At 48.8% G+C, this 25,009-nt stretch overlaps 1 protein-coding gene across 3 annotated transcripts in view; it reads right to left on the bottom strand.

The window, feature by feature from the left end:
* Positions 1-5,986: 5,986 nt before the first annotated feature.
* Positions 5,987-25,009, bottom strand: part of SLC44A3 (solute carrier family 44 member 3) — a 62,639-nt gene continuing 43,616 nt past the window's right edge. For all 3 annotated transcript variants that reach the window (XM_068166305.1, XM_068166304.1, XM_068166303.1), the window contains 4 exons: positions 11,324-11,461; positions 9,810-10,046; positions 7,655-7,753; positions 5,987-6,240 (listed from right to left, as the gene is read on the bottom strand). In XM_068166305.1, coding sequence (XP_068022406.1) covers positions 6,229-6,240; positions 7,655-7,753; positions 9,810-10,046; positions 11,324-11,461 — 486 coding nt within the window. In that variant the 3' untranslated portion in view covers positions 5,987-6,228. The remainder of the gene's footprint in view (positions 6,241-7,654; positions 7,754-9,809; positions 10,047-11,323; positions 11,462-25,009) is intronic.

The raw sequence follows: 25,009 nt of genomic DNA on the forward strand, positions 1-25,009 counted from the left end.
TCAGAGAGAGCTGCTGGCTGTTGCAGTTTGAGTTCTTCCTTTTCCACGGGGACTTAATGTAACAACCCTGTAAAAATGTCCTGGGAGTGACTGACTCAAGAGGAGAGGAATGTGGCTCCTTCACAACACACAGTTCACTTCCCCTCTATGTTGCTGCCAGGTCATTAGCAGCTCACCAAACCATTTTCCAAGGTACATGAGGAAATGCACATTTAATGCTGTCTGCCTGTAGCCTCCAAACACCTTTGCTTCAGAGGCATCCCGGGCTTGGTGCCTGCTCTCCTGCAATCCAAGTTCTTTGCGTACCGAGGGCAGAGCTTTGTTTCTGTAAGGAGCAGCCTCCTCACCCTGGAGTGCAGGCTGGCTCTTACCAGGAGGAAAAAGAGCATGCTAGCAGTGGGGACCACTGCTACTGAGCCTGACTTCTGCAAAAATAGTTAAAAGGAATTTCCATTCTTTGTTTTACCAAAGTATTTGGTTTGATGCACAGGATTTACATTAACATCTTAAAGGGTTTATGCATGGCAGTTCTGGACCTGTGAAGAATCCTTCCCCTAAGTCTAGAAGCTACTGCTATGCTTCATTAGTTTTTGTTATCTGTGGGTGTGATGTGGTGACCTGACTTCAGCTTATTTCACAGAAAAGGACCTCTCGAGGCCTCTGGTCCAAGCCCTGCATCTGAGGCAAGAGAATCACTCCCAAGCTGGCCTGCTCTACCTGCTCTGCCCTGAACTCTAGCATTTTCCTCCCTCTTCAAAAGAACAGTGTTTAACGATTCAGAACACTGTAGTGAGTGCTGAAGAGCAGTGCTCCAATCACCAAAAGCTCTGTGGCTGTCACAGGTTGGGTGAAGGCAGGGTCCCTGAAAGCTGTGCCACGGCCTCCTGCTCTCTCTAGCTCCACACCAACACACCTCCCCTTCTCAGGACACCTGTGTGCTTTCAGCCACAGAGACAGCCAGTGGAATCAGAACTGAATTGAGTGAGGGTTTGAAGTAGACACCAAGCAAGACCAAATGCAGAATGCCTTGCTTAGAACAGTGAGCTGTAATACTGAGCCATTTCCTGGCATGCAGGCACCAACAGTCCCCACCTCCTGTTCTTAAGGAATGTAGTTATTAAAGTACCTTTCACCCCTCTGAATCCAATCTTTACAGCAGTTAAGCAAAGCATCCACACAGTACTGGGCTGCTTTGCAAGGCAGCTTGGACAGGCATCGGTCTCTCAACTAGTGTTAAGTACTCACATGAGCTGTGCCTACATCTAATCCCTCCACCCACTTGCAGCTGGCTTTATAGCTGCTTGGCTACAGCATTTTGCAGGGGAAGCCAGAAAGGAGTGCTCAATAGCAGCAGCTTCTGCAGGGGTGCTTCACCCCTCTGGCTCAGGAGAGCTCCTGTCACACACCAATGCCACAGCTGGAGGTTGTTGACACAATTGCTAGTGGAATTGATCCAAGATTGGGAGACCTGAACGCTACAAAACTTGTTTTTTTGTATGCAGAATTGAATGAAAAGATACACATTTGGAACTGCTCTGACTCAAAACACTGTCATGGTGGTAAGTTCTGGACCCTGGCAGTACAGCATTGCTGGAATGAGATGCAAACACAGCTTCACTGGCACTGGGCAGTACTTCCCTTCTTAAGAAAAAAGCAAACCACGTTTTGTTCCAAGTGCCTACAAGTTCTTTCCTCACACAGGAGCTGCAGCCAGGGCAGTGACACTGTCACAGTTATAATGAACAGAATCACAGAAGCACTGAGATGGGAAGGCACCTCTGGAGGTCATGTAAGGATTTGCTGAAGGTGAGGACATGCATGAACATTTCCCTCCCTTCCTTCCACCGAGGGAGGGAGTCAAGGGTCAGCCCTTGCAGTGAGTCTCAAGTACAAACAGGAACACAAACACTCTGTGTGACAAGAACTGATTTTTTTCACTTGCTGTGCTTTATAAACTGTGGAGATACTGCTGCTTGGAAAGAGGCTTACTGAGATCTGCAGCAGAAGGGAAGTTCTGCCCCCTCTAAGCACCACATCTGCACACTTAGAAAGTTAAAGAGCTATTGCATGTTCAGTGTGATCTCACAGCAGCCACAAGCCAAGCCCCAGAAGTACCCAAATGCACAGTTCTCAATAACAAGAGGGAGCAAGTCACAGCCAGAGGATGCTCAACTTCACCTGCAGAAACTCATTGATCATCTCTTTCTTTCCCCTTCAGCACAGTCTTCAACTTCTTGAATCAGCTCATAGTGAAGCAGACAAAAGTTAAATAAAGAACAGCATTCCCTAGCAGGTAACTGTTTCTTTCAACAATAGGAAATCAGATACAGCATGTAGCTGAAACATCTGCCTCAGGCCACCAGTGAGCTTTTCTGTCACCCCCTAGCTGGGACTAATCTTAAGGTTTATCAATCTGTTCATCATGGAAGCTTGTAAGTTGCTCACCTGCAGCGATGCCTCACTTCTTATACTGATGTGAGCTTACTGATACCCCACTTGGAGTACTCTTCTCACCCCAAACCTCCTCAAGCAAAGTATTAGAGGAGCTTTTGCAGAAAGAGAGTAAAATCACACTAGTGACTGGCATCCAGCTGGCAGCCAGTCACTAGTGGTATCCCCCAGGGATCAGTGCTGGGCCCCACGCTCTTTAATATCTTCACTGATGGTCTGGATGAGGGCATTGAGTCCATCAGCAGTTAAGTTTGCAGACGACACCGAACTGGGGGCAGGAGTTGATCTGTTAGAGGGTGGGAGAGCTCTGCAGAGGGACCTTGCCAGGCTGGACAGATGGGCACAATCACAGAATCACCAAGGTTGGAAGAGAGTCCAAAGGCATGAGATTGAACACATATAAGTGCCAGGTTCTACAGATTGGCCACAACAACCCCATGCAGCCTACAGGCTGGGGTCAGAGTGGCTGGAGAGCACCCAAGCAGAAAGGGACTTGGGGATACTGGTTGATGGTAGGCTGGACATGAGCCAGCAGTGTGCCCAAGTGGCCAAGAAGGTCAATGGCATCCGGGCCTGTATCAGGAAGAGTGTGGCCAGCAGGAGCAGGGAGGTCATTCTGCCCCTGTACACAGCACTGGTTAGGCCACACCTTGAGTCCTGTGTCCAGTTCTGGGCTCCTCAGTTTAGGAAAGATGTTGACTTGCTGGAAGGTGTCCAGAGAAGGGCAACAAAGCTGAGGAGGGGTTTGGAGCACAGCCCTGTGAGGAGAGGCTGAGGGGAGCTGGGGTTGCTTAGCGTGGAGGAGACTCGGGGGTGACCTTACTGCTCTCCACAAGGACCTGAAGGGAGGTTGTAGCCAGGTGAGGGCTGGTCTCTTCTTTCAGGCACCCAGCACCAGAACAAGAGGACACAGTCTCAAGCTGCGCTAGGGGAGGTTTAGGGATGTTAGGGAGAAATTCTTCATAGAGAGAGTGATTGCCCATTGGCATGTGCTGCCCAGGGAGGTGGTGGAGGAGACTGGATGGGGTGCTTGGTGCCATGGTTTAGTTGATTAGATGGTGTTGGATGATGGGTTGGACTCAATGCTCTCAAAGGTCTCTTTCCAACCTGGTTAATTCTATTCTATTCTATTCTATTCTATTCTATTCTATTCTATTCTATTCTATTCTATTCTATTCCATTCCATTCCATTCCATTCCATTCCATTCCATTCCATTCCATTCCATTCCATTCATTTCCCCTGCTCCACTGAGTAGGATCCAAAGCTACTCCACACTCAAAATGAGATGGAACCCATAAAGTGTGCTGTAACCAGGGTCACCACCTCAGTTGCTCACAGGAAAATGCTGACTGACTATTACCAGCTTTGGGGGGTTTTTAGTGTCTGCAATTCTCTCCCTCTTCTGAGGAGAGTGCTAAAAAATCTTTTCACTACATTCCTCCAGGGTTTTTTTTTGTCCCACACCCATGTTACAGCTGATCATAGAATCATAGAATCAATAAGGTTGGAAAAGACCTCAAAGATCATCAAGGCCAACCATCTATTCCAAGGTCCCTGCCACAAGCAGGGACACCTCTCAGCTAGACTTGATTGCTCAATGCCTCATTCAGCCTGGCCTTCAGCAGCACCAGGCAAGAAGCATCCACAACCTCCCTGGGCAGCCTGTTCCAGAGTCTCACCTCAGCTCCAGCCTCACCCTGCTCTCCCTCAGCTTCAAACCATTCCCCCTTGCCCTGTCTCCAGACATCCCCCTGAAAACTCAAAGCCTTCCTGTGCTCATGGCAAGTTTCACACATCTCTCACAGCACAGCTGCTTCTCCCTTTGCTTTTGTTCCGTGCAAGAGACCAACAGCAGCTTAAAGTATCCCAAATGCTCTTCCCAGGTGTGATTCATGGCTTTCAGAAGCCTTGCTGCTTCCTGTTGGGAGATGCTTCCCAACAGCATGGATTAAAAGCTGATGCTGCCATAGTAACATTTTCCCTGCTGGTTAGGGCTTGAAGTCATAGAATCAATAAGGTTGGGAAAGACCTCAGAGATCATCAAGTCCAACCTGGCACCCAACACCTCCTGACAACTAAACCATGGCACCAAGTGCCACGTCCAATCCCCTCTTGAACACCTCCAGGAATGGTGACTGCACCACCTCCCTTCAGGTAGTTGGAGAGAGCAATGAGGTCTCCCCTGAGCCTCCTCTTCTCCAGGCTAAGCAACCCCAGCTCCCTCAGCCTCTCCTCACAGGGCTGTGCTCCAGACCCCTCCCCAGCTTTGTTGCCTAGTTTCTGTAAAGCATTATTTATAGCATCCTTATATCTCATTCCTGGCCAGCCACTGCTCATCTGCTGCATGTCAAGCTTGACATTCAGATACATTTTTTTCTGCTTCCTTTGTCTTTTCAATTGCAAAGGGAAGGTTGATGTTTATTTACTAAAACCCCCACACTACTCCTCATCTGCCCTTTGGAGAGGGGCCACTGGATAGTTTATGATAGTAACTTGCACAAACCATTCCCAAAAGAGTATAATTAAGGTACACCTCAGAATCATAGAACCATAGAATCAACAAGGTTGGAAGAGACCTGAAAGATCATCAAGTCCAACCTGTCACCCAACATCTCATGACTACTAGACCATGGCACCAAGTGCCACATCCAATCCCCTCTTGAACACCTGCAGGGATGGTGACTCCACCACCTCCCTGGGCAGCACATTCCAATGGCTAACAACTCTCTCCATGAAGAACTTTCTCCTCACCTCGAGTCTAAACTTCCCCTGGCACAGCTTGAGACTGTGTCCTCTTGTTCTGGTGCTGGTTGCCTGGGAGAAGAGACCAACCCCCTCCTGGCTACAGCCTCCCTTCAGGTAGTTGTAGACAACAATAAGGTCTCCCCTGAGCCTCCTCTTCTCCAGGCTAAGCAACCCCAGCTCCCACAGCCTCTCCTCACAGGGCTGTGCTCAAGGCCTCTCCCCAGCCTTGTTGCCCTTCTCTGGACACCTTCAAGTCTCTCAATGTCCTTCTGAAACTGAGGGGCCCAGAACTGGACACAGGACTCCAGGTGTGGCCTAGCAAGTGCAGAGTTCAGGGGCACAATGACTTCCCTGCTCCTGCTGGCCACACTGTTCCTGATGCAGGCCAGGATGCCATTGGCCTTCTTGGCCTCCTGGGCACACTGCTGGCTCATGTTTAGGCAGCTGTCAATCAGCACCCCCAGGTCCCTTTCTGTTTGGCAGCTCTCAGCCACTCTGACCCCAGCCTGCAGCTCTGCATGGGGTTGTTGTGGCCAAGGTGCAGCATTAATTATCTTGACTACAGACAATTTCTATCCATGGCAATTTCCATCAGTGAGCTTGGTGCTGTTTGTTAATTGGTGGCACTGGAATCAGTCAGGAATTGGTCATCTCAAAGAGCCTCCTCTACAGCTGTTTCCACCTTTACTGGTCCCAGGGTTCCCAGAGATGCATTAGATCCCCTCTCCCCCTCTTGTCAGCTGACACACCAGAAAGCTAAAACAGATCCATGGCCTTGCTGACTCGGTATTTTGAGTCTGAGAACACAAGTGACAAGGAGTTTATTAACAATTTTCAGGGCACTGATAACCATGGGTGTGCAGGCACACAAATCCATTACTGGTACAGAGAGGCTGTGTGTCACCTTACAGTGCAGAAGGCACAAGAGTGATTTAGTCACTATTGCTTTGTCCTGGGCTCTGGGTGACCTTTGCTTCTTCTCTAGGCCTGTTTTTGCCACTGCTGGTCTGCCTTCATGCTCCCAGTGCACTTCACATTCCTGTCTACAAAGAGAGAAAAATGGGATCAGCCTGTAGCACTCTTCCCATTGTGACATTTAAATGCAGTTAAGAGTACACTGGGACAATAATTAAGGTTCTTTTGTGTCTCCAATCCACAACACTCTCACAGGGAAAAACACCACCCTCCCTCCCCCCTCCCCCCCAGCTTCTGTGCTCAGCACAAAATGACTCAAGAATGTAATAAGACACCCAGTGAGAAAACCCCAAGTACAACTAACCCTCACTGCAGCAATAAACTAAAGCAGTGCTCTGCCTGTAACAGAATGCCCACAAGGTTGTGTGAGCTCACTTAAGCCTGGTTCCCCTCAAAAGCAGGTCAGTAGGAATCACCAAGGTGCCTTATGCTTGTGTCAGGAGCAGCTGACAAACAGCAGCAGTGCTGTCCAGCAAGCAGGGCTCAGCAGCTGTTGCTGCGGCCCTGGCTCGGCCCCTGCAGCGCCGGGGGAAAACCAGCCCAGCTCTGAACCTGCTGGGGCAGCTTCTCAGGTTGGGCAGTTTGCAGCATGTTTAAAGCAATCAGTTAGTGAGCATTTACTCCCAGGTCTTTCCCAAGCCTGGATGTGGGGCAACACTCCCTTCAGCCATCTCAGTTTTTTTACCCCGGCACCAAACAGGGCAAGCAAGGGACAGAGCCTCTAGGCTCTGATCTCACCACTCTGAAACTCCAGCAGCTCTAGAATGAAATCAAGCAGTCTGCCTCTCCCCTGCCTTTCCTACACCAGACATACAAAGGACTATCTGAATAGGATTTAGCTCCCACCCCCTTGCCATTGTTCCAACTCTTCCTTCCTCTGCTGGGCACGCTGGGGAGTGGGAAGAAGGATGGGAACAAATACTTGATCCATTCATTTTGCGCCAGCAAAGTGTTTCCTGAGGGGGGAAAGCAGTAGCAGGAAAAACAGGATACTGGATACAGAATGTAGATTGCTCTGAAACATCAGTAGATCCATGATAACCTACACCCATTGCTCTTGAGGCACAGAGGTGAATGCCTCGGCTGGCAGATGAGTACCAATCCCACAGCTGGCAGATAAATACCTATCCCACAGCTGGCAGATGAATACCTATCCCACAGCTGGCAGATGAATACCTATCCCACAGCTGGCAGATAAATACCAATCCCACAGCTGGCAGATGAATACCAATCCCACAGCTGGCAGATGAGTACCAATCCCACAGCTGGCAGATGAGTACCAATCCCACAGCTGGCAGATAAATACCTATCCCACAGCTGGCAGATAAATACCAATCCCACAGCTGGCAGATGAATACCAATCCCACAGCTGGCAGATGAGTACCAATCCCACAGCTGGCAGATAAATACCTATCCCACAGCTGGCAGATGAATACCAATCCCACAGCTGGCAGATAAATACCTATCCCACAGCTGTCTCACCATAGGCTGCAGCTCTGTCCCATCTTCATTGTCTTGGGGAGGTCTCACGCTCCTGTGCTTTTGCCTTTCTGCCAGCTTGTTACTTCGACTCACAAAGGTCTGCAAGCCAAAACCAGGGTGAGAAACATTAAGAAATGCAAATCATTATGTAAATAAAAATACCTGGTCAAGAAAGATAATTAGCCCAGGGCTAAGAAACTGTAGCTGGTTCTCAGCCAGATGACACTGAGAGATACCAGGAGGGACTCTGAGAGGCAATGAGGGAGACAAACCCAACTGAGAAGGATGAGGCTCTGTTACATCTCCTACTCTGGCTGCCTGAAATCCTTCACCCACCTCTCCACCCACTGCCACACATTGTCCTGAAGGCCACAGAGCCTCTCTTACACCCTCAGGTATTTGTAACCTGACCGGAGCACAGCTCTCAAAGTCAAATGCCTTCCAGTGCCTGCTGGGAAACTCTGCTGCATGAGCAAACCAACTCTTGATCATGCAGTGAGGAGGGGAGCATGGATGTGCTGCCACAAGTTTTTCCACACAAGGTTATACAGTCTGCCCTGTTGGAAGACTTCTTATCTCTGTGGGGAGACCTCTCTTCGCTGTAGGGCATGACTAATGCCAGAATTCAGACCAGAGTTAAAGAGAAATTACCACAAAGTTCAGAAGCAGAGAAAGAAAAGCCTCTGTTTTGAGAAGGAGGATTGGCTTGAGAAGCATTTTAGCATTTGGTAAAGCAGAGGAGCAGCACAGAGGTCGAGGCTGCCGAGTTTTCCATCCACTAACATATTCCTATCTGGGACACGTGCTTAAGTGCTGTTCTGAACCAAAGCCAGAGAGTATCTGTCTGCTTTCTTCTGGTGGCAAGGATCAACAAGCCTGTCTTTAGGCTGCCTTTTTACTGCTTTCTTGTCTTCCACAAAATTCTATGGACATTACAGGGAAGCTAAGTGTGGCGTTAAAAAGAACCAGAACAGTTCCTCTGACAGTGTCCTGAGGAAATCCATCCAGGACATTCATATCAGATGAGCTATGCTGGCTGCTGAGCTTGTTTTGCATCAGTTACTAAGATTTTTCTTTGTCATATGGTTTATGAAGGAAAAGACAGAACTGGTGAAAATAGCATGAAAGGCAAAACCCTCTGCAACTCCAGAGAGCTGAATGTGAAGGGCATGGCACAGACAGAGTCAAGTGCTGGGGAGCTGAATGTTGAAGCCATGGTACAGACAGAGTCAAGTGCTGGGGAGCTGAATGTTGAAGGCATGGCACAGACAGAGTCAAGTGCTGGGGAGCTGAATGTTGAAGCCATGGTACAGACAGAGTCAAGTGCTGGGGAGCTGAATGTTGAAGGCATGGCACAGACAGAGTCAAGTGCTGGGGAGCTGAATGTTGAAGGCATGGCACAGACAGAGTCAAGTGCTGGGGAGCTGAATGTTGAAGGCATGGCACAGACAGAGTCAAGTGCTGGGGAGCTGAATGTTGAAGGCATGGCACAGAGTCTAGTGCTTCAGATATAGCAATTCACTAAAGCTCTCCATCGCTACAGAATGATCTCCATGCTGGAGATGCTTGTAATACAACTCAGTAGTTATGAGGGTAAAGACACAGGCAGGTAGTCCAGAGGGAGAAGAATCTAGCCAAGAGGCAGAAGGCAGTATTTTGGCAAAATAATCTGTCTAGGCATGAAGCAGAGCAGCTCGAGTTGGCATCCAGAACTACTGCAGCAACAGGATCCAGCTGGATCCCTGAGCTGCTGTGGGCACCAAGAAGCTCCTTGTTCTGTACTTCTGCTTGTCACTGCACAGTACGTCACACAGACATCGACTCTGAGGTGGGCACTGCAGCTGGCAGTCTCTGCACCTGGCTCATCTATTTACTTACCTTTTTTAATTGCCAAAAAGGCAGCTGTGACTTACAGGGTATGACCTAAAAGAAGGCAGTGGTTGGTAGCCAGCACACAAGACTCAGAGGCAGCCATTTGCTTTACCTTTATAAATTCACATATGATTTGTTATCCCAGAACCCACCCTGCTCTAACTAAGGTGCTGGGAAGGAAAAAGCATGGGTTGTGGGTTCAAATACTAGGCCATAGGGAAAGAAAACCTCTCCAGAAGTTTAGAGTGGCTTGAATCCCTTTGCTGCTCTCCCCGGGCTTTACCAGCAGTTCCTGATCCACGAAGTATGGCTTCTCTGCAGAGCCATCATTTGTTTCCATGTCAATAGCAAAGCAAAGGAGCAAGGCATCTGCTGTCACTTCAAACACAGACAGAAAGCTGTGGGACATCACATAGGCGAAAAATCCAATCAGCAGCAGAGGAACTACCCAAGCTTGGAGCTCCCGATGGTAGTTAAATGCCATCAGTCCTCCAAACACAGTGAAACACACAACAAACACCTGTAAAGAGCAGAGAAAGAGAGGTGTGGAGCTGCATTCATCATGTAGAAATGGTTCTTTAAAAAGCCCATAAATCAAACCCAAAGCTCCCCAACCCCCTGAGGCAAATACATTACAGGAAGTATTTTACCAGCATGTCTCATCTGGGAGATAGCTACATGGCTTGGAGCATCATGTAGTTGCCACAAGTCCTGTGCAGGTCAATGTGTAATTGTGTTTTCCAAAGGCAATCTTTTAGCAAAGGCTCACTGCAACCATGGCACCATGGATGCTGCCATAACACAGCTGAGTAACTCTTTACAGAGTCTGTCAAAAGGATTTGGTTCCTCAAACACCATCATCTTTCCTGAGCTCATTTTAGAATCATAGAATCAACAAGGTTGGAAAAGACCTCAGAGATCATCAAGTCCAACCTGTCACCCAACATCTCATGACTAACTAAACCAGGGCTCCAAGTGCCACATCCAGTCCCCTCTTGAACACCTCCAGGGATGGTGACTCCACCACCTCCCTGGGCAGCACATTCCAATGGCAAATTACTCTTTCTATGAAGAACTTTTTCCTCACCTCCAGACTAAACCTCCCCTGGTGCAGCTTGAGACTGTGTCCTCTTGTTCTGGTGCTGGTTGCTTGAGAGAAGAGACCAACTCCCTCCTGGCTACAGCCTCCCTTCAGGTAGTTGTAGACAAGAAGAAGGTCTCCCCTGAGCCTCCTCCTCTCCAGGCTAAGCAACCCCAGCTCCCTCAGCCTCTCCTCACAGGGCTGTGCTCCAGACCCCTCCCCAGCCTCGCTGCCATCCTCTGGACATGTTCGAGTGTCTCAATGTCCTTCTTAAACTGAGGGGCCCAGAACTGGACACAGGACCCAAGGTGTGGCCTAACCAGTGCTAAGCACAGGGCACAATGACTTCCCTGCTCCTGCTGGCCACACTGTTCCTGATACAGGCCAGGATACCATTGGCCTTCATGGCCACCTGGACACGCTGCTGGCTCATGTTCAGCTGCTGTCAATCAGCACCCCCAGGTCCCTTTCTGTTTGGCAGCTCTCAGCCACTCTGACCCCAGCCTGCAGCTCTGCATGGGGTTGTTGGGGCCAAAGTGCAGCACCTGGCACTTGGATTTGTTGAATGCCATCATCTTGGACTCTGCCCATCTGTCCAGCATTAACAACTCTTGAGTTTAACAAAGATAAAACCTTATCTACTTTAGGTATAAGGAGACAGCCAATCTCTGGCATTTTACCTCATTGTCACAGAACAGTAATGTCCTTACTCCTACCTTAGCTAGAAACAGGAGAAAATCTCCAGGGCAGCTGACAGATGCAAGTTTAGCAGAGCTCTTCTCCAAAACAATGCCAGCCTCCTTTGCTGAGGTACAGAAGTCTGTCCCATTTATGGCTGTAGCTGTGTACACATGCTGGGGTTAAGAGGAGAAAATAATTCAGTGAGAGCAAAAGCTCCTACTTACCTGGGCTTGATTTCAGCAACAGGCAAAGTTTTAAACTGCAGTGGAAGGACCAAGTCCAGCAACAGAAAGGCTGCCAGGATATGGCAGTTTTATTTTGAGTGACTGTAATAACCATGCTTCTAACCTCAGAGATTTCATTCCAGATAATGTTCACCATTAGCAAATGCTGGGTGGGTGACTACAGCAATTTCTGACCCCACCTTTAGTCAGGGTATTTTTAGACAGCAGTTCTCTACCCTCATTTTTTTGTTGATGAACCTGACATAACTGCCACAAGACACTCACTGGGAGTCTCACCACACAAGCTGAAGTTCCTTGCTTTCTGTGAATCTATCTCCAAGGCTGCTGACAAATAAGTTAAGGAATTCAAAAGCTGAGGATTAAAATGTTTTATGTCTGGCCCTTTCAAACTATTCCTATTCCACTGTAAATTGACCTTATGGCTCAAGCCTTTTAATGAAAGATGAAACCAACTGTGAAAGTCACTGGAATAAAAACAACACCTAAAGGATCCTGGACAAGACTACTAAGTATTAGGTCACCAAAGAGCCTCATAATTTCAGCAGACACAAGGGGCACTCACTGATTTTGGATACACTGAGAACCTTACAAGACTTCTCTTTGAAGGAATTTGCCAAGACCCTGGAATGGGTTGTCCAGGGAGGTGGTCGAGGCCCTGTCCCTGGGGGTGTTTAAGCCCAGGCTGGATGAGGCTCTGGCCAGCCTGATCTAGTGTGGGGTGTCCCTGCCCAAGGCAGGGGGGTTGGAACTACATGATCCTTGTGGTCCCTTCCAACCCTGACTGATACTATGATACTATGATAAGATTTACCTTCATGGCCAGGATTATTGCAGCACTTGTGCACAACTTGACCTGAGACTTGGAAATGGTGCCCCAAATGTCAGCTAAGAAAACAGGCACTCAAGACACCCCAAAGTGCATGCTCAGCTCTAGCAGCAGTTGCCCTGTAGTCAAAATGCTAGAAGGTGGATCATGTCACAAAGGATTAGTCACAGCTGGCATGGCCAGCAAGAACCACAAATTACTGTCCCCAAGGTATGCATTGATACACGGACCTGGTGCTTAGATTACTTTGTGCTTCACCTGGAAGTGAGAAATACCTGCGCTGATGGAAGTGAATTCGACTGCCCACTGCAAAACACTTCCTCTTCACACATCTGCTTTTTCTGACTCACAAATCAGAATGGAAAATAGCTTCAGAGAGCCAAAGGCAGAGAAAACTTCACCCTGCAGAATCCAGTTTTACCCCACAGCCATTTCTGTAACACCATAGTGAGGAGAAACTGCAGTGACATTATCTTACAACACTACAGAGAAAGAAATTAGTTTTGTCTCTTTGTTGTGAATATTACTCATTTCATATATAGCAAAGGATACATTTTTTTTCTCTGATAGTAAGGAAAAAAATGAGTAAAAGTAAATCATGGAATCATAGAATGGTCTGGGTTGGAAGGGACCTCCAAAGCTCATCCAGTCCGACCTCTCTGTAGTCAGCAGGGACATCCTCAACTAGAGCAGGTTGCCCAGAGCCCTGTCCAGCCTTGGGACTTGGATGGATTGGCCAATGTTAACAGGATGACCTTCAACAAGGCCAAGTGCCAGCTCTAGTGCTTGGGTCACAGCAACCCCAAGCAATGCTACAGGCTTGGGGCAGTATGGCTGGAAAACTGCCTGGCAGAAAAGGACCTAGGGGTTCTAATCTAATCTAAGCAGCTGAAGAGGAGCCAGCAGTGTGCCCAGGTGGCCAAGAAAGCCAAAGGCATCCTGGCTGGGATTAGAAATCCTGTGTCCAGTAGGAGCAGGGAGGGGATTATCTCCTGGGACTCAGCTCTGGTGAGGCCACAACTTGAGTGTTGTGTCCAGTTTTGGGCACCTCAATCCAAAAGAGATGTGGAGGTGCTGGAGCCAGTGCAGAGGAGGGCAAGGAAGCTGTGAAGGGCCTGGAGAATAAATCTGATGAAGAGTGACTGAAGGAGCTGGGGATGGTTGGTTTGGAAAAGAGGAGGCTGAGGGGAGACCTCATGGCTCTCTACAGCTCCCTGAAGGGAGGTTGGAGCAAGGAGGGGACAGCCTCTGCTCCTTGGTGGCAAGAGGCAGGAGCAGAGGAAATGGTTCCAAGCTTTGCCAGGGGAGGTTCAGGCTGGATGCTAGGAAATATTTCTTCCCAGAGAGGGTTCTCAGACATTGGAATGGTCTGCTCAGGGCAGTGCTGGAGTCACCATCCCTGGAGGTGTTCAAGCAGCCTGTGGAGCTGGTGCTTAGGGACATGGTTTAGTGCTGACCCTTCAGTGCTGGGTGGAGGGTTGGACTGGATGAGCTTGGAGGTCTTTTCCAGGTGGATGTTTTCTGTGCTTCTGTGGCCTTAGAACATGCTGCGAGTTAAATCCATTTCATCGCTCTCATGAACAGAGAAGAAACTGAGACACAAAGTGGAAAAGGGTTTTGTAAGATGGTTTCTGAGCCTTAAAAACTAAATTCACAGAGCAGATCCTGATCTGGTGAAGTCAGTGTGACTTTTGCCAATAAATTGAAGAGAGCTTCCCAATTCATGATAAATAGCAAAGGAGTCCTGCTCTGAAGATCACAAAGCATGCTGAAAATGTACCTGTACTTGTGCAAACATTGTTTCTGCACTGAAGATAAATAACCATTTGTTTGCACTCCTGAATTAGCCACACTGGCATCTGAGGAATGTGCCATGAGAAGAATTCCTGATATTTATTAACCACACCAGTTACCTTGGAAAGACTAAAAATAATGCTGCAGACTGAATGCTGCCTGTGACGAGGCAGCTGATGAAGAACATCATTTGCAACAAACAGACCCTCAACAAATCACACAGAACCACAGAATCACCAAGGCTGGAAAAGACCTGAAAGATCATCATGTCCAACCTGACACCCAACACCTCATGACTACTAAACCATGGCACCAAGTGCCACGTCCAGTCCCCTCTTGAACACCTCCAGGGACGGGGACTCCACCACCTCCCTGGGCAGCACATCCCAACGGCTAACAACTCTCTCCGTGAAGAACTTTCTCCTCACCTTGAGCCTAAACTTCCCCTGGCACAGCTTGAGACTGTGTCATCAATCATCTAAGTACCAACCAGTTGTAACATCCAAGCAAGAATGGCAGCCAGGTGATAATCCAGCATGGTAGAAGGCATAAGGGAAACAAAAATGAAGGAACAGCTGCAGACTTCAAAATTAGTCACTGACATGCTCTGGTGAGACCCCACCTCAAACACTGTGTCCAGTTCTGTTGTCCCCACCACAAGAGGCCTTTGACACCGTCCCCCACAGCAAACTCCTGGCCAAGCTGTCAGCCCCTGGCTTGGACAGCAGAACTCTGTGCTGGGTTGGGAACTGGCTGGAGGGCTGAGCCCAGGGAGTGGTGGTGGCGGCCAGTCACCAGTGGTGTCCCCAGGGATCAGTGCCGGGCCCCATCCTGTTTAATATCTGTATTGATGATCTGGATGAGGAGATTGAGTCAGTCATCAGTAAATTTGCAGATGGCACCAAGTTGGGAGCAGATGTTGAACAGTTAGAGGGCAGAAGGGAGCTGCAGAGAGACCTTGACTGACTGGACAGATGGGCAGAGTCCAACAGGATGGCATTCAACAAATCCAAGTGCCAGGTGCTGCACTTTGGCCACAGCAACCCCATGCAGAGCTACAGGCTGGGGTCAGAGTGGCTGAGAGCTGCCAAACAGAAAGGGACCTGGGGGTGCTGATTGACAGCAGCTGAACAGGAGCCATCAGTGTGCCCAGGTGGTCAAGAAGGCCAATGGCATCCTGGCCTGCATTAGGAATAGTGTGGCCAGCAGGAGCAGGGAGGTCATTGTGCCCCTCTACTCAGCACTGGTTAGGCCACAACTTGAGTCCTGTGTCCAGTTCTGGGCCCCTCAGTTTAAGAAGGACATTGAGACACTTGAACGTGTCCAGAGAAGGGCAACAAGGCTGGGGAGGGGTCTGGAGCACAGCCCTGTGAGGAGAGGCTGAGGGAGCTGGGGTTGCTTAGCCTGGAGAAGAGGAGGCTCAGGGGAGACCTCATTGCTCTCTACAACTACCTGAAGGGAGGCTGTAGACAGGAGGGAGTTGGTCTCTTCTCTGAAGCAACCAGCACCAGAACAAGAGGACACAGTCTCAAGCTGTGCCAGGGGAAGTTCAGGCTTGAGGTGAGGAGAAAGTTCTTCCCAGAGAGAGTTGTTAGCCATTGGAATGTGCTGCCCAGGGAGGTGGTGGAGTCACCATCCCTGGAGGTGTTCAAGAGGGGATTGGATGTGGCACTTGGTGCCATGGTTTAGTAGTCATGGGGTCTGTGGTGACAGGTTGGACTCGATGGTCTTTGAGGTCTTTTACAACCTTATTGATTCTATGATCCTATGAGGAGGGACATAGATCTGTTGGAAAAAGTCCAGAGAAGGGCCACAAAGATGATTCAGGGGCTGGAACACCTCTGTTATGTGGACAGGCTGAAGGAACTGGGATTGTTCAGCCTGGAGAAGAGAAGACTCCAGGGGGGACCTTAGAGCTGCTTTCCAATATCTGAAGGGATCCTACAGGAAGGCTGCAGGGGGACTTTGTACAAGAGTGTCTGCCAACAGGACAAGGAGAATGGATTGAAATTGAAGGAGAATAGGTTTAGATTGGATCTGAGGAAGAAATTCTTCACTCTGAGTGTGGCAAGGCACTGGAATGGATTGTCCAGAGAGGTTGTGGATGCCCCCTCCCTGGAGATGCTCAAGGCCAGGTTGAGTAAGCTGGGGCCTTGAGTAACCAGGGCTAGTTGAGTGGCACCCCTGCCCACGGCAGAGAGGTTGGATTAGATGATCTCTAAGGTCTCTTCCAGCCTAAGCTATTCTTTGACATAGCTGAAAGAAGAATATTAGTGGTGCAAGCTGAAGGCTCAGCCAAGTGATGTCTGCTGTTTGGCACAAGATACATTACTGACAAAACTCCCTGAAGAGAGAGGGTTTCTTGTTCAGCCCCAGCTGTGGCTCCATGCACTTTCCCCACCATTATCAACATTCCCATGCTGACCTCATACTTTGCTGCCATCCAGCCACACAGAAACCTGCACCTCCTGACTAACAAAACGCCTGCCTCATACTTAGGTAAATGTGTGTTCCCATGAACCTCAGAGGTGCAGAGAAAGAAGCTGCAATGATTTCTCATCCCTGCCCCTCACACACACAAGCTCTTAGTAGCATTTGAAATCCTCTTGGACCTTGCACTGAGCAGCTCAAATACCCCATTAATTTCAGCAAGTTATTTACAACAACGTGCTCTCTTTTTCCATGCACAAAAGCCTTCCTGGGCTTGAAAACGTTGGAGAAGGGCAGCAGGAATGATCCAAAAGGTATGGAATGTCTTCTGTCTGGGGAACAACTGAGTACACCAGGTTCTTCTGTCTGGAAGAGAGATGACTGAAGGAGGATGCAGCGAGAAGGCTACAGAATCAGAGGATGGTCCAGGACAGAAGGGACCTCCCAAGGCCATCCAGTCCAACCCCCTCTGCAGTCAGCAGGGACATGCTCCACTAGATCAGATTGCCCAGAGCCCCATCCAGTCACACCTTGAATATCTCCATGGATAGGGCCTCAACCACCTCCCTGGGCAACCTGGTCCAGTGTTCCACCACCCTTGTAGTAAAGAACTTGTTCTTCATCTCTAATCTAAATCTGCTCTTCTCTAGTGTGAAGCCATTGCCCCTCATCCTGTCACTGCAGGCCTTTGCAAACAGCCTCTCCCCAGCCTTCCTGTAGGCCCCCTTCAGGTACTGGAAATCATGAGCAGTGCTGAGAGTGTATGTAGGGTTAGATGGCTAGCAGGAGCCAAATTTGAATACAGATTTTTTCACTGGAACAAGGAACAAGGATGCTTTAGCTGCTAAATGTCTGTGTGAACTCAAGGGAGACTGGGAAAGAAATCCACTGTACACAGCTCAAGAAGCCCTGAGGCTGAAACCATTCAGAAACAGCATGGGGACAGGGCAACAGACAGCTTGGCCTTTGCTCACAGCTGCTGCTGGATACTGAGCTAGATGGAGACACAGTCTGGCCCAATATAGCTACTAAGGGTTTTACCTCTGCTCCATGAATTGATGCTTTTCAATTGCAGTCTCTGCTGTGGTGGCCAATGAGTAATATCAGCATTGGTATCATGCCACTAGTCAGAGAGAGTGGGGGATAGCAGCTCAGGAACAGTCTTTATCCCTGCACCAGGAAGTTCATACAGCATCACCACCCTTGTGAAGAAGCTCAGCCTCCTCTGGCTTGGAGCCTGGGAACCAGACCCTAATTCCTCAGTGTTGGGATGAATAAATAAGGAATGTGAGTGTTTACATGTTTCCAAATACCACAGCGTGCAAAGAAAAAAATCAACCACAAAACTATTTAAAGACTACATCCTTCTGAGCCTCACAACACAGAATGTCAAGGGTCTTGGAAAAACTGACCTGCTGGCTTCATGAGAAAGGCCCCTGTGGCTCAGACCCAGGCTGTAAGCTCCCCAGTTGTTGAGAATAATTGCTACTCTGTGTAACAGCTGAATTGGGCCCTCCCTGCCAGGACCTGCTTCCATCAGATGAGCTTGCAGAAGAGAGGATTGCCATGGCAACAGAACCTTCCTGAACAAGCAGCAGGAGACATGCTGGTGTGCACGCTGGATGCATGCTGCACCCCGCTTCAGCTCTTTCTGCCCTGCAGGTAGTTTCAGCCTGATCTGACCTTGTCGCTGCCAGCTCTCTCGGGGGTTGCCCTGCTTAGCTACACCCAGCGCAACACTGCAGCTCAGCTTGGACTTCTAAGTGTCTTAGCTTGCAAGCAGCACAGCCACCAGTGGAATCCCATCAGAGAACAAAACCCAGTGGCAGCAAGAGGCTCTGACATTCCTGTGGCTGCTGCTGCACAGCAGGACCCCAGTGAACAAGCTGCATCATGTCTCAGATAGTGGTGGGAAATGAGAGCAATGTGAGCCTCAGGCCCAGCTGAAGAGAGGAGGACATGTCAGGCTGGGGGGGGGGGGGGCTTTCAGCCACTTCAGCCTCTGGCTGTTACACATTAGCACATCAGATATGTTTTTTCTCTTAAGTGGAAAGTTCTCTCTTTAAACTGCTTAGGGCCTTTCCCTCTCCCAGCCCTTACATTTGGAGCCATTCCAGGCAGTTATCCTGATTCGTAGGAGCCTTCTTCCAACTTGCAGACAACACAAGGAAGGAACAGTTTACATCTACTCATTCTTCTGCTGAGCTTCTCTTGGCTCTTGCCCCTCCCTGCAGTTCCTTTGCTGTAGATGGCTAATGGGCTTGCACTTTCCCTTCAGCTGTCCAAGCAGACGCACCAGGAGGTGCCCTGGTGAGATGAGCCTGGTCACTGAGCAGCACCCTGCACAACAGCATCTATCCTCTTTTGGGTGCAGGTGTTTGACCTCATACCTTCCAAGGCCAGGTCTGCTCTGTGAGCTGCCTTTGTCTTGTGCTTGGCTTCCAACCAAGAAGCACACAGCTAAAACAGAAATGGTTATTTCTGATTCTTAGGCTAATTATCATCAGCAAGAAACCCTTCAGTAGCCTCTTGAATTTTCCCAAGCAGTCCAAGAAGCACAACTTCCCTTTGTTTCCATTTCCATCTTGCATGTACAACCTGGACTTAACAGAGAAAAACTTGTCCTTCAACTTTCCTTGCTTCCTACTCCATGGAAACTACTCCCTCCATAGCTGTCACCACCTGATGGCTAAGGCAATACAGCTTCCTCCTTGGAGGGCAGTTGGGTGTCCTTTCCTGCAGCATCACACCGCAACACCTGGGCTTCACTTCCACTACAGCAGCTGGACCACAAGGATGCTGCATTGAGCTACCACTGCATCATGACGCCATCATTCCTGGAGATGCACACAGTGCCTGCTGCAGCTGGTGCAGCAATGGTCTCATTTTTTCTGAGATAAAATCAAACTGAACATGTCCAGAGAGCTGTTCCTAAAGTGCCCTGCCTAAAAGCACCAAATTCTTGGTCATTTGCTTCATTCCCTTTTGTCTCTCTCTCTCTCTCTTTTTTTCCTTATTTTTTAATGGGATAGGGGAGAGGAGAAAGGTATCCAAGCAAGAAATAGTCAGCCTTGTCTCTAGCCCTTCCATCATTCACCCTGCAAAATAAGTACAGGCTTAAGGAATTTTATTGCCTGCTGTCACATCCATAAAGCCTCTGGAGGGAAAACAAACATATCTTAAATAAAATGTCCTTGAAGAGGAACACTTCAGCTAACTGTATCTTCAAGATGATGGAAACTTTAGCTAAACATCTAGAGGCAGTTTTGCCAGCAACGTCAGACCCCGGGGGGCACCTTAGAGCTGCCTTCCCATAGCCGAAGGGATCCTGCAGGAAGGCTGCAGGGGGTGGGGGGACTTTGTACAAGAGTGTCTGCCAGCAGGACAAGGGGAATGGATTGACATTGAAGGAGAATAGGTTTAGACTGGATCTGAGGAAGACACTCTTCACTCTGAGTGTGGCAAGGCTCTGGAATGGATTGTCCAGAGAGGTTGTGGATGCCCCCTCCCTGGAGATGCTCAAGGCCAGGTTGAGTAAGCTGGGGCCTTGAGTAACCTGGGCTAGTTGAGAGGTGTCCCTGCCCATGGTGGGGAGGTTGGGTTGGATGAGCTCTAAAGTCTCTTCCAGCCTAAGCCATTCTATGATTCCATCCAAATTTAAGAGACAACCAACTGCCATGGATATATGATCATTAGATAGACTTGCTGCTGGTTTTCTACACTAGACAGCTGCTGGCTCTCCTTTCAGTGAAGGGTCTCAGTATCAGCAAATTCAGGCTAACACACTGCTGACTTCAGGAATGGACTGGAAGACTACGCTGCAAGCAGTCTGCTGAAGCAAGCAGAGAAACCACACACTGCTCAGCAAGGCCTTCAGAAATCCACATGCTGCACTTGGGAGCTGTTGCTTGCCAACTGGCTGCAGACTGGGGAAAAAAAATACACAGAGAAGCAAAACTATCCTGAAATGGGTATGTTGTTTACACAAAGTCACTGCAAAAGGGCCAGCAAAGAAAACAGAAAGCAAGAGCAGGCACTTTGATGCATCACAAGTTAAGATTGCCACTGCAATTTAACAAATCAGGAGACAGACCTTGTAGCTCCCAAACCACATAAACCCCCCCACTATATTCCTTTTAGGGAAGAGACATTGCAGCCTCACAGGTCTTACTTGAGATGATTGACTCTGTTTATCTGGAACATACTGAAGCCATCAGAGCCAGAAGATTTGAAAACCCTGTGGTAATTCTGACAAGTGTTGGCAAACAAAACTGTCAAGTAAGGATAATGACTTTATATTCACAAAGCACTTTTCATCCAGCTAGAGCCCAGAGCACTTTACAATTGGTACTAATGGATTATACACACACATGAATCACTTTGCCCATGACTGAAATGGAACAGCTCAAGGAGTGACCTGTTTAACTGCACATAGCAACACTACACCACAGGGTAGCACAGGATCCAGTTGCAAATCCAAGAGAAACCTTGGAAGGCTGAGTGTAATCACAGACACTGCAATCTGCACCAGCCCTCCTCCAACAACCACTGCTGCACACAGCTGTCAGTGCCCAGGGCAGCACTCTGTCACAAGGGGAAGGGGACAGGGGACCTTTTTTGGGCCCTGTTTCAGTGAAGTTCCAGGAGAGCTGAGCAGAACTTAGCTGAGCCTGCAGAGAAGGAGTCACTTCAGGGATGCGCAGAGCCATCAAAATCAACGTCAGATTCTACCTGAAAGGTGATAGCTCAGCCTCAAAAGTACTTTTGATAACATAACAGAGCATTTGGTTGACATGCATGGGAAGAAAGAAGCTCACACTCTGTCACCAGTGCTGCTTCCTCCAGCACCTGATTCTTACCTGCAAGTTTCCCAGAGAAAAAAGAGGGGCTCTATTTAATCCTGATTAGAATAGAATTAACCAGGTTGGAAGAGACCTGTGAGATCATTGAGTCCAACCTATCATCCAACACCATCCAATCAAGCACCACATCCAGTCTCCTCCTAAACACCTCCAGTGATGGTGACTCCACCACCTCCCTGGGCAGCACATTCCAATGGGCAATCTCTCTTTCTATGAAGATTTTCTTCCTAACCTCCAGCCTAAACCTCCCCTGGTGCAGCTTGAGACTGTGTCCTCTTGTTCTGGTGCTGGCTGCCTGGGAGAAGAGACCAGCCCCCACCTGGCTACAACCTCCCTTCAGGTAGTTGTGGAGAGCAATAAGGTCTGCCCTGAACCTCCTTTTCTCCAGGGTAAGCAACCCCAGCTCCCACAGCCTCTCCTCACAGGGCTGTGCTCCAAACCCCTCCCCAGCTTTGTTGCCCTTCTCTGGACACCTTCCAGCAACTCAACGTCTTTCCTAACCTGAGGGGCCCAGAACTGGACACAGGACTCAAGGTGTGGCCTAACCAGTGCAGTGTACAGGGTTCAGAATTACCTCCCTGCTCCTGCTGGCCACACTGTTCCTGATGCAGGCCAGGATGCCACTGGCCCTCTTGGCTGCCTGGGCACACTGCAGGCTCATGTTCAGCCTACCATCAACCAGCACCCCCAGGTCCCTCTCTGCCTGGCTGCTCTCAGCCACTCTGACCCCAGCCTGTAGCACTGCATGGGGTTGTTGTGGCCAATGTGCAGAACCTGGCACTTGGATGTGTTCAATCTCATGCCCTTGGACTCTGCCCATCTGCCCAGCCTCTCAAGGTCCCTCTGGGGACACTATGTGAACCAGGGAGCAGAAAAGATGTAAATCATGTAACAGTATAACAAGAGGAAAACAGTGCAGGAGTGAAGCTGTAATGGGGAATGCTTTTCTTGGTTTTGTTTTTTTTAAGCTCATTACTATAGTGAAAGATCTACTAGAATCAGAGGCAATAATAAAGACTATTAACATGCACAATGTCCTTTGGACCATCTTTTGTAATATCACAGAATCACAGATTTAACCAGGTTGGAAAAGACCTTCAAGATCATCAAGTCCAACCTATCACCCAACACCATCTAATCAACTAAACCATGGCACTAATTGCCTCATCCAGTCTTATATTAAACACCTCCAGTGATGGTGACTCTACCACCTCCCTGGGCAGCACATTCCAATGGCCAACCACTCTTTCTGTGAAGAATTTCTTCCTAACATCCAGCCTAAACTGCAAAATTGTTTTAAAATCATAAAATTGTCAGGGTTGGAAGGGACCTCAAGGATCAGCCAGTTCCAACCCCCCTGCCATGGGCAGGGACACCTCACGCTACATCATGTTGCTCAGAACCACATCCAGCCTGGCCTTAAAAACTCCCAGGGATGAGGCTTCTACCACCTCCCTGGGAAACCTATTCCAGTGTCTCACCACCCCCATGGTGAAGAAATTCTTCCTAACATCCAAACTGAATCTACCCATTTCCCTTTTTTTATTTCTTTGCCATTCCTAGTGCTGTCATTACCTGACACCCTCCAAAGTCCCTCACCTGCCACATTTCTCCCTCAAATCCCAGAGCACCTGGGCTCTGTTCAGTCTCCTCCCACCCCAGGTGTGGCCACTTGGCCCTCCCCGCCCACTCCCCTTTTTAATTCCCCCCAGGAAAGGCAGAAGCCCTAAGCTGAGCCCATCTGGGCTGAGAGATCCTCCTCTCCTCACTGGTGAGTGCCCATGGTGCACACTGGGGGGTGGTGGTGGTGACAACAAAGGCCGGGGGGCCTGGTGGCCCCCCGGTTAGGTAGGAAGACAATTGACAACCACTCCAATATCCTCCACAGGTGCTAGCTGGGTCTCCTTGCTGGGGCTGAGCTCCTCCGTGTGGTATCTTGGCTGGTGAGGGTCTTGCCCCTGGCTCTGGTATGGGTATAAAAATGGTGGTGGTGGAGCAGGAGCTGTTTAGTCCTATGCCATTATGCTGATTACACTGTTGTAACCTGGAGGCCCCTTGAGTCTGCTCTCATCATTCAACAAATACAGAACACAGAATTAATACAGATGTAGATGCTCCACAGTTCAGCTATTTGAACTCAGATAAGAAAACTAAAACCTGAACTAAAAGAGACTTGCAAATTGTCAGAGACATATGTACAAGGGCATTCTTGACTCCTCCCAAGTCCTACTCTGAAGTCTACATTCAACAACTATGTGAAGTTTCCAGGCTGGGCCCAGCAGCTATCACTGATCTCGGCAAGAGCCCTGAAGAGTTCAATACTTCTATTAATTAAGCCATATGTTAAGCTCCCTAAAGCTGCAGGCTTGTCTCTTTCTCCTTTTTCATACTTGGCTGCAGAATTGACAACATTTTAGATGAAGATTTTTCAATCACAGTCCAAATATGTTTTGGATAAATAGACTTGAATATATTCTTTATTGGGAAGAACTCCCAAACCAAATAGATCCATTAACTGCTCTCTGAAATACAATCATGAGACAACTGTTACCCCTTCTCATAGATCCCATTTCCAGTAAAGTCTTGCAGTGTGCTTTTGCTTTTCTGCTCCTGTAACCCTTGCACAAACTGCCCCAAACTTGGAGCATGTGGAGCACCATCACCTTGTTCCAACAAACAGTTCTCTAAAGGCAAACTGCTGGAAGGTGTCCAGAGAAGGGCAACAAAGCTGGGGAGGGGTTTGGAGCACAAGCCCTATGAGGAGAGACTGAGGGAGCTGGGGTTGATTAGCCTGGAGAAGAGGAGGCTCAGAGGAGACCTTACTGCTCTCCACAACTACCTGAAGGGAGCTTGTAGCCAGGTGGGGGTTGGTCTCTTCTCCCAGGCAACCAGCACCACAACAAGAGGACACAGTCTCAAGCTGCACCAGGGGAGGTTTAGGCTGGATGTTAGGAAGAAATTCTTCATAGAGAGAGTGATTGGCCATTGGAATGTGCTGCCTGGGGAGGTGGTGGAGTCACCATCATTGGAGGTGTTTAGGAGGAGACTGGATGTGGTGCTTGGTTGCATGGTTTATTTGATTGGATGGTGTTGGATGATAGGTTGGACGTGACGATCTTGAAGGTCTCTTCCAATCTGGTCCATTCCATTCCAAACACAGTGTTGTGATCCTCAGGTTAAACCTCACAGCTCCTTTCACACCAGAAATTTGCCTAGGTTAGGAAATAGGAAATCTTTGAAGGGAAGGAGAGCTGCAGTACTGACTGCAGAAACAAAAGGAAGAATGGTACAGTCATTAATTCTTCTGCCAAGCACATAGCTACAGCTAGACAAAGTAAACACTAGGATGCTGCATATCTCTTTGAAAACCAGGAAGCCAAGGGGCAAGGGTGATGACAGAAGGAATGCCTGGAGCCAGAATCAGCTCTGAGAGTCCTCACCCGGTCAGTGACCATATAATCTGCCTAAAAAAGTGTCAGGAAAATTCATCACCTAGAACCAGAGGTTTCAATGCATGAATATTTAATCTAGGCTGAACTCTCTCTTCAGAGTTGTCCAAGCTGA

The sequence above is a fragment of the Melanerpes formicivorus genome, unplaced genomic scaffold (genome assembly GCF_026170545.1).
Source record: "Melanerpes formicivorus ecotype bairdi unplaced genomic scaffold, bMelFor1.0.p_v2 SCAF_99, whole genome shotgun sequence".
In the NCBI taxonomy this organism is placed as follows: Eukaryota; Metazoa; Chordata; class Aves; order Piciformes; family Picidae; genus Melanerpes; species Melanerpes formicivorus.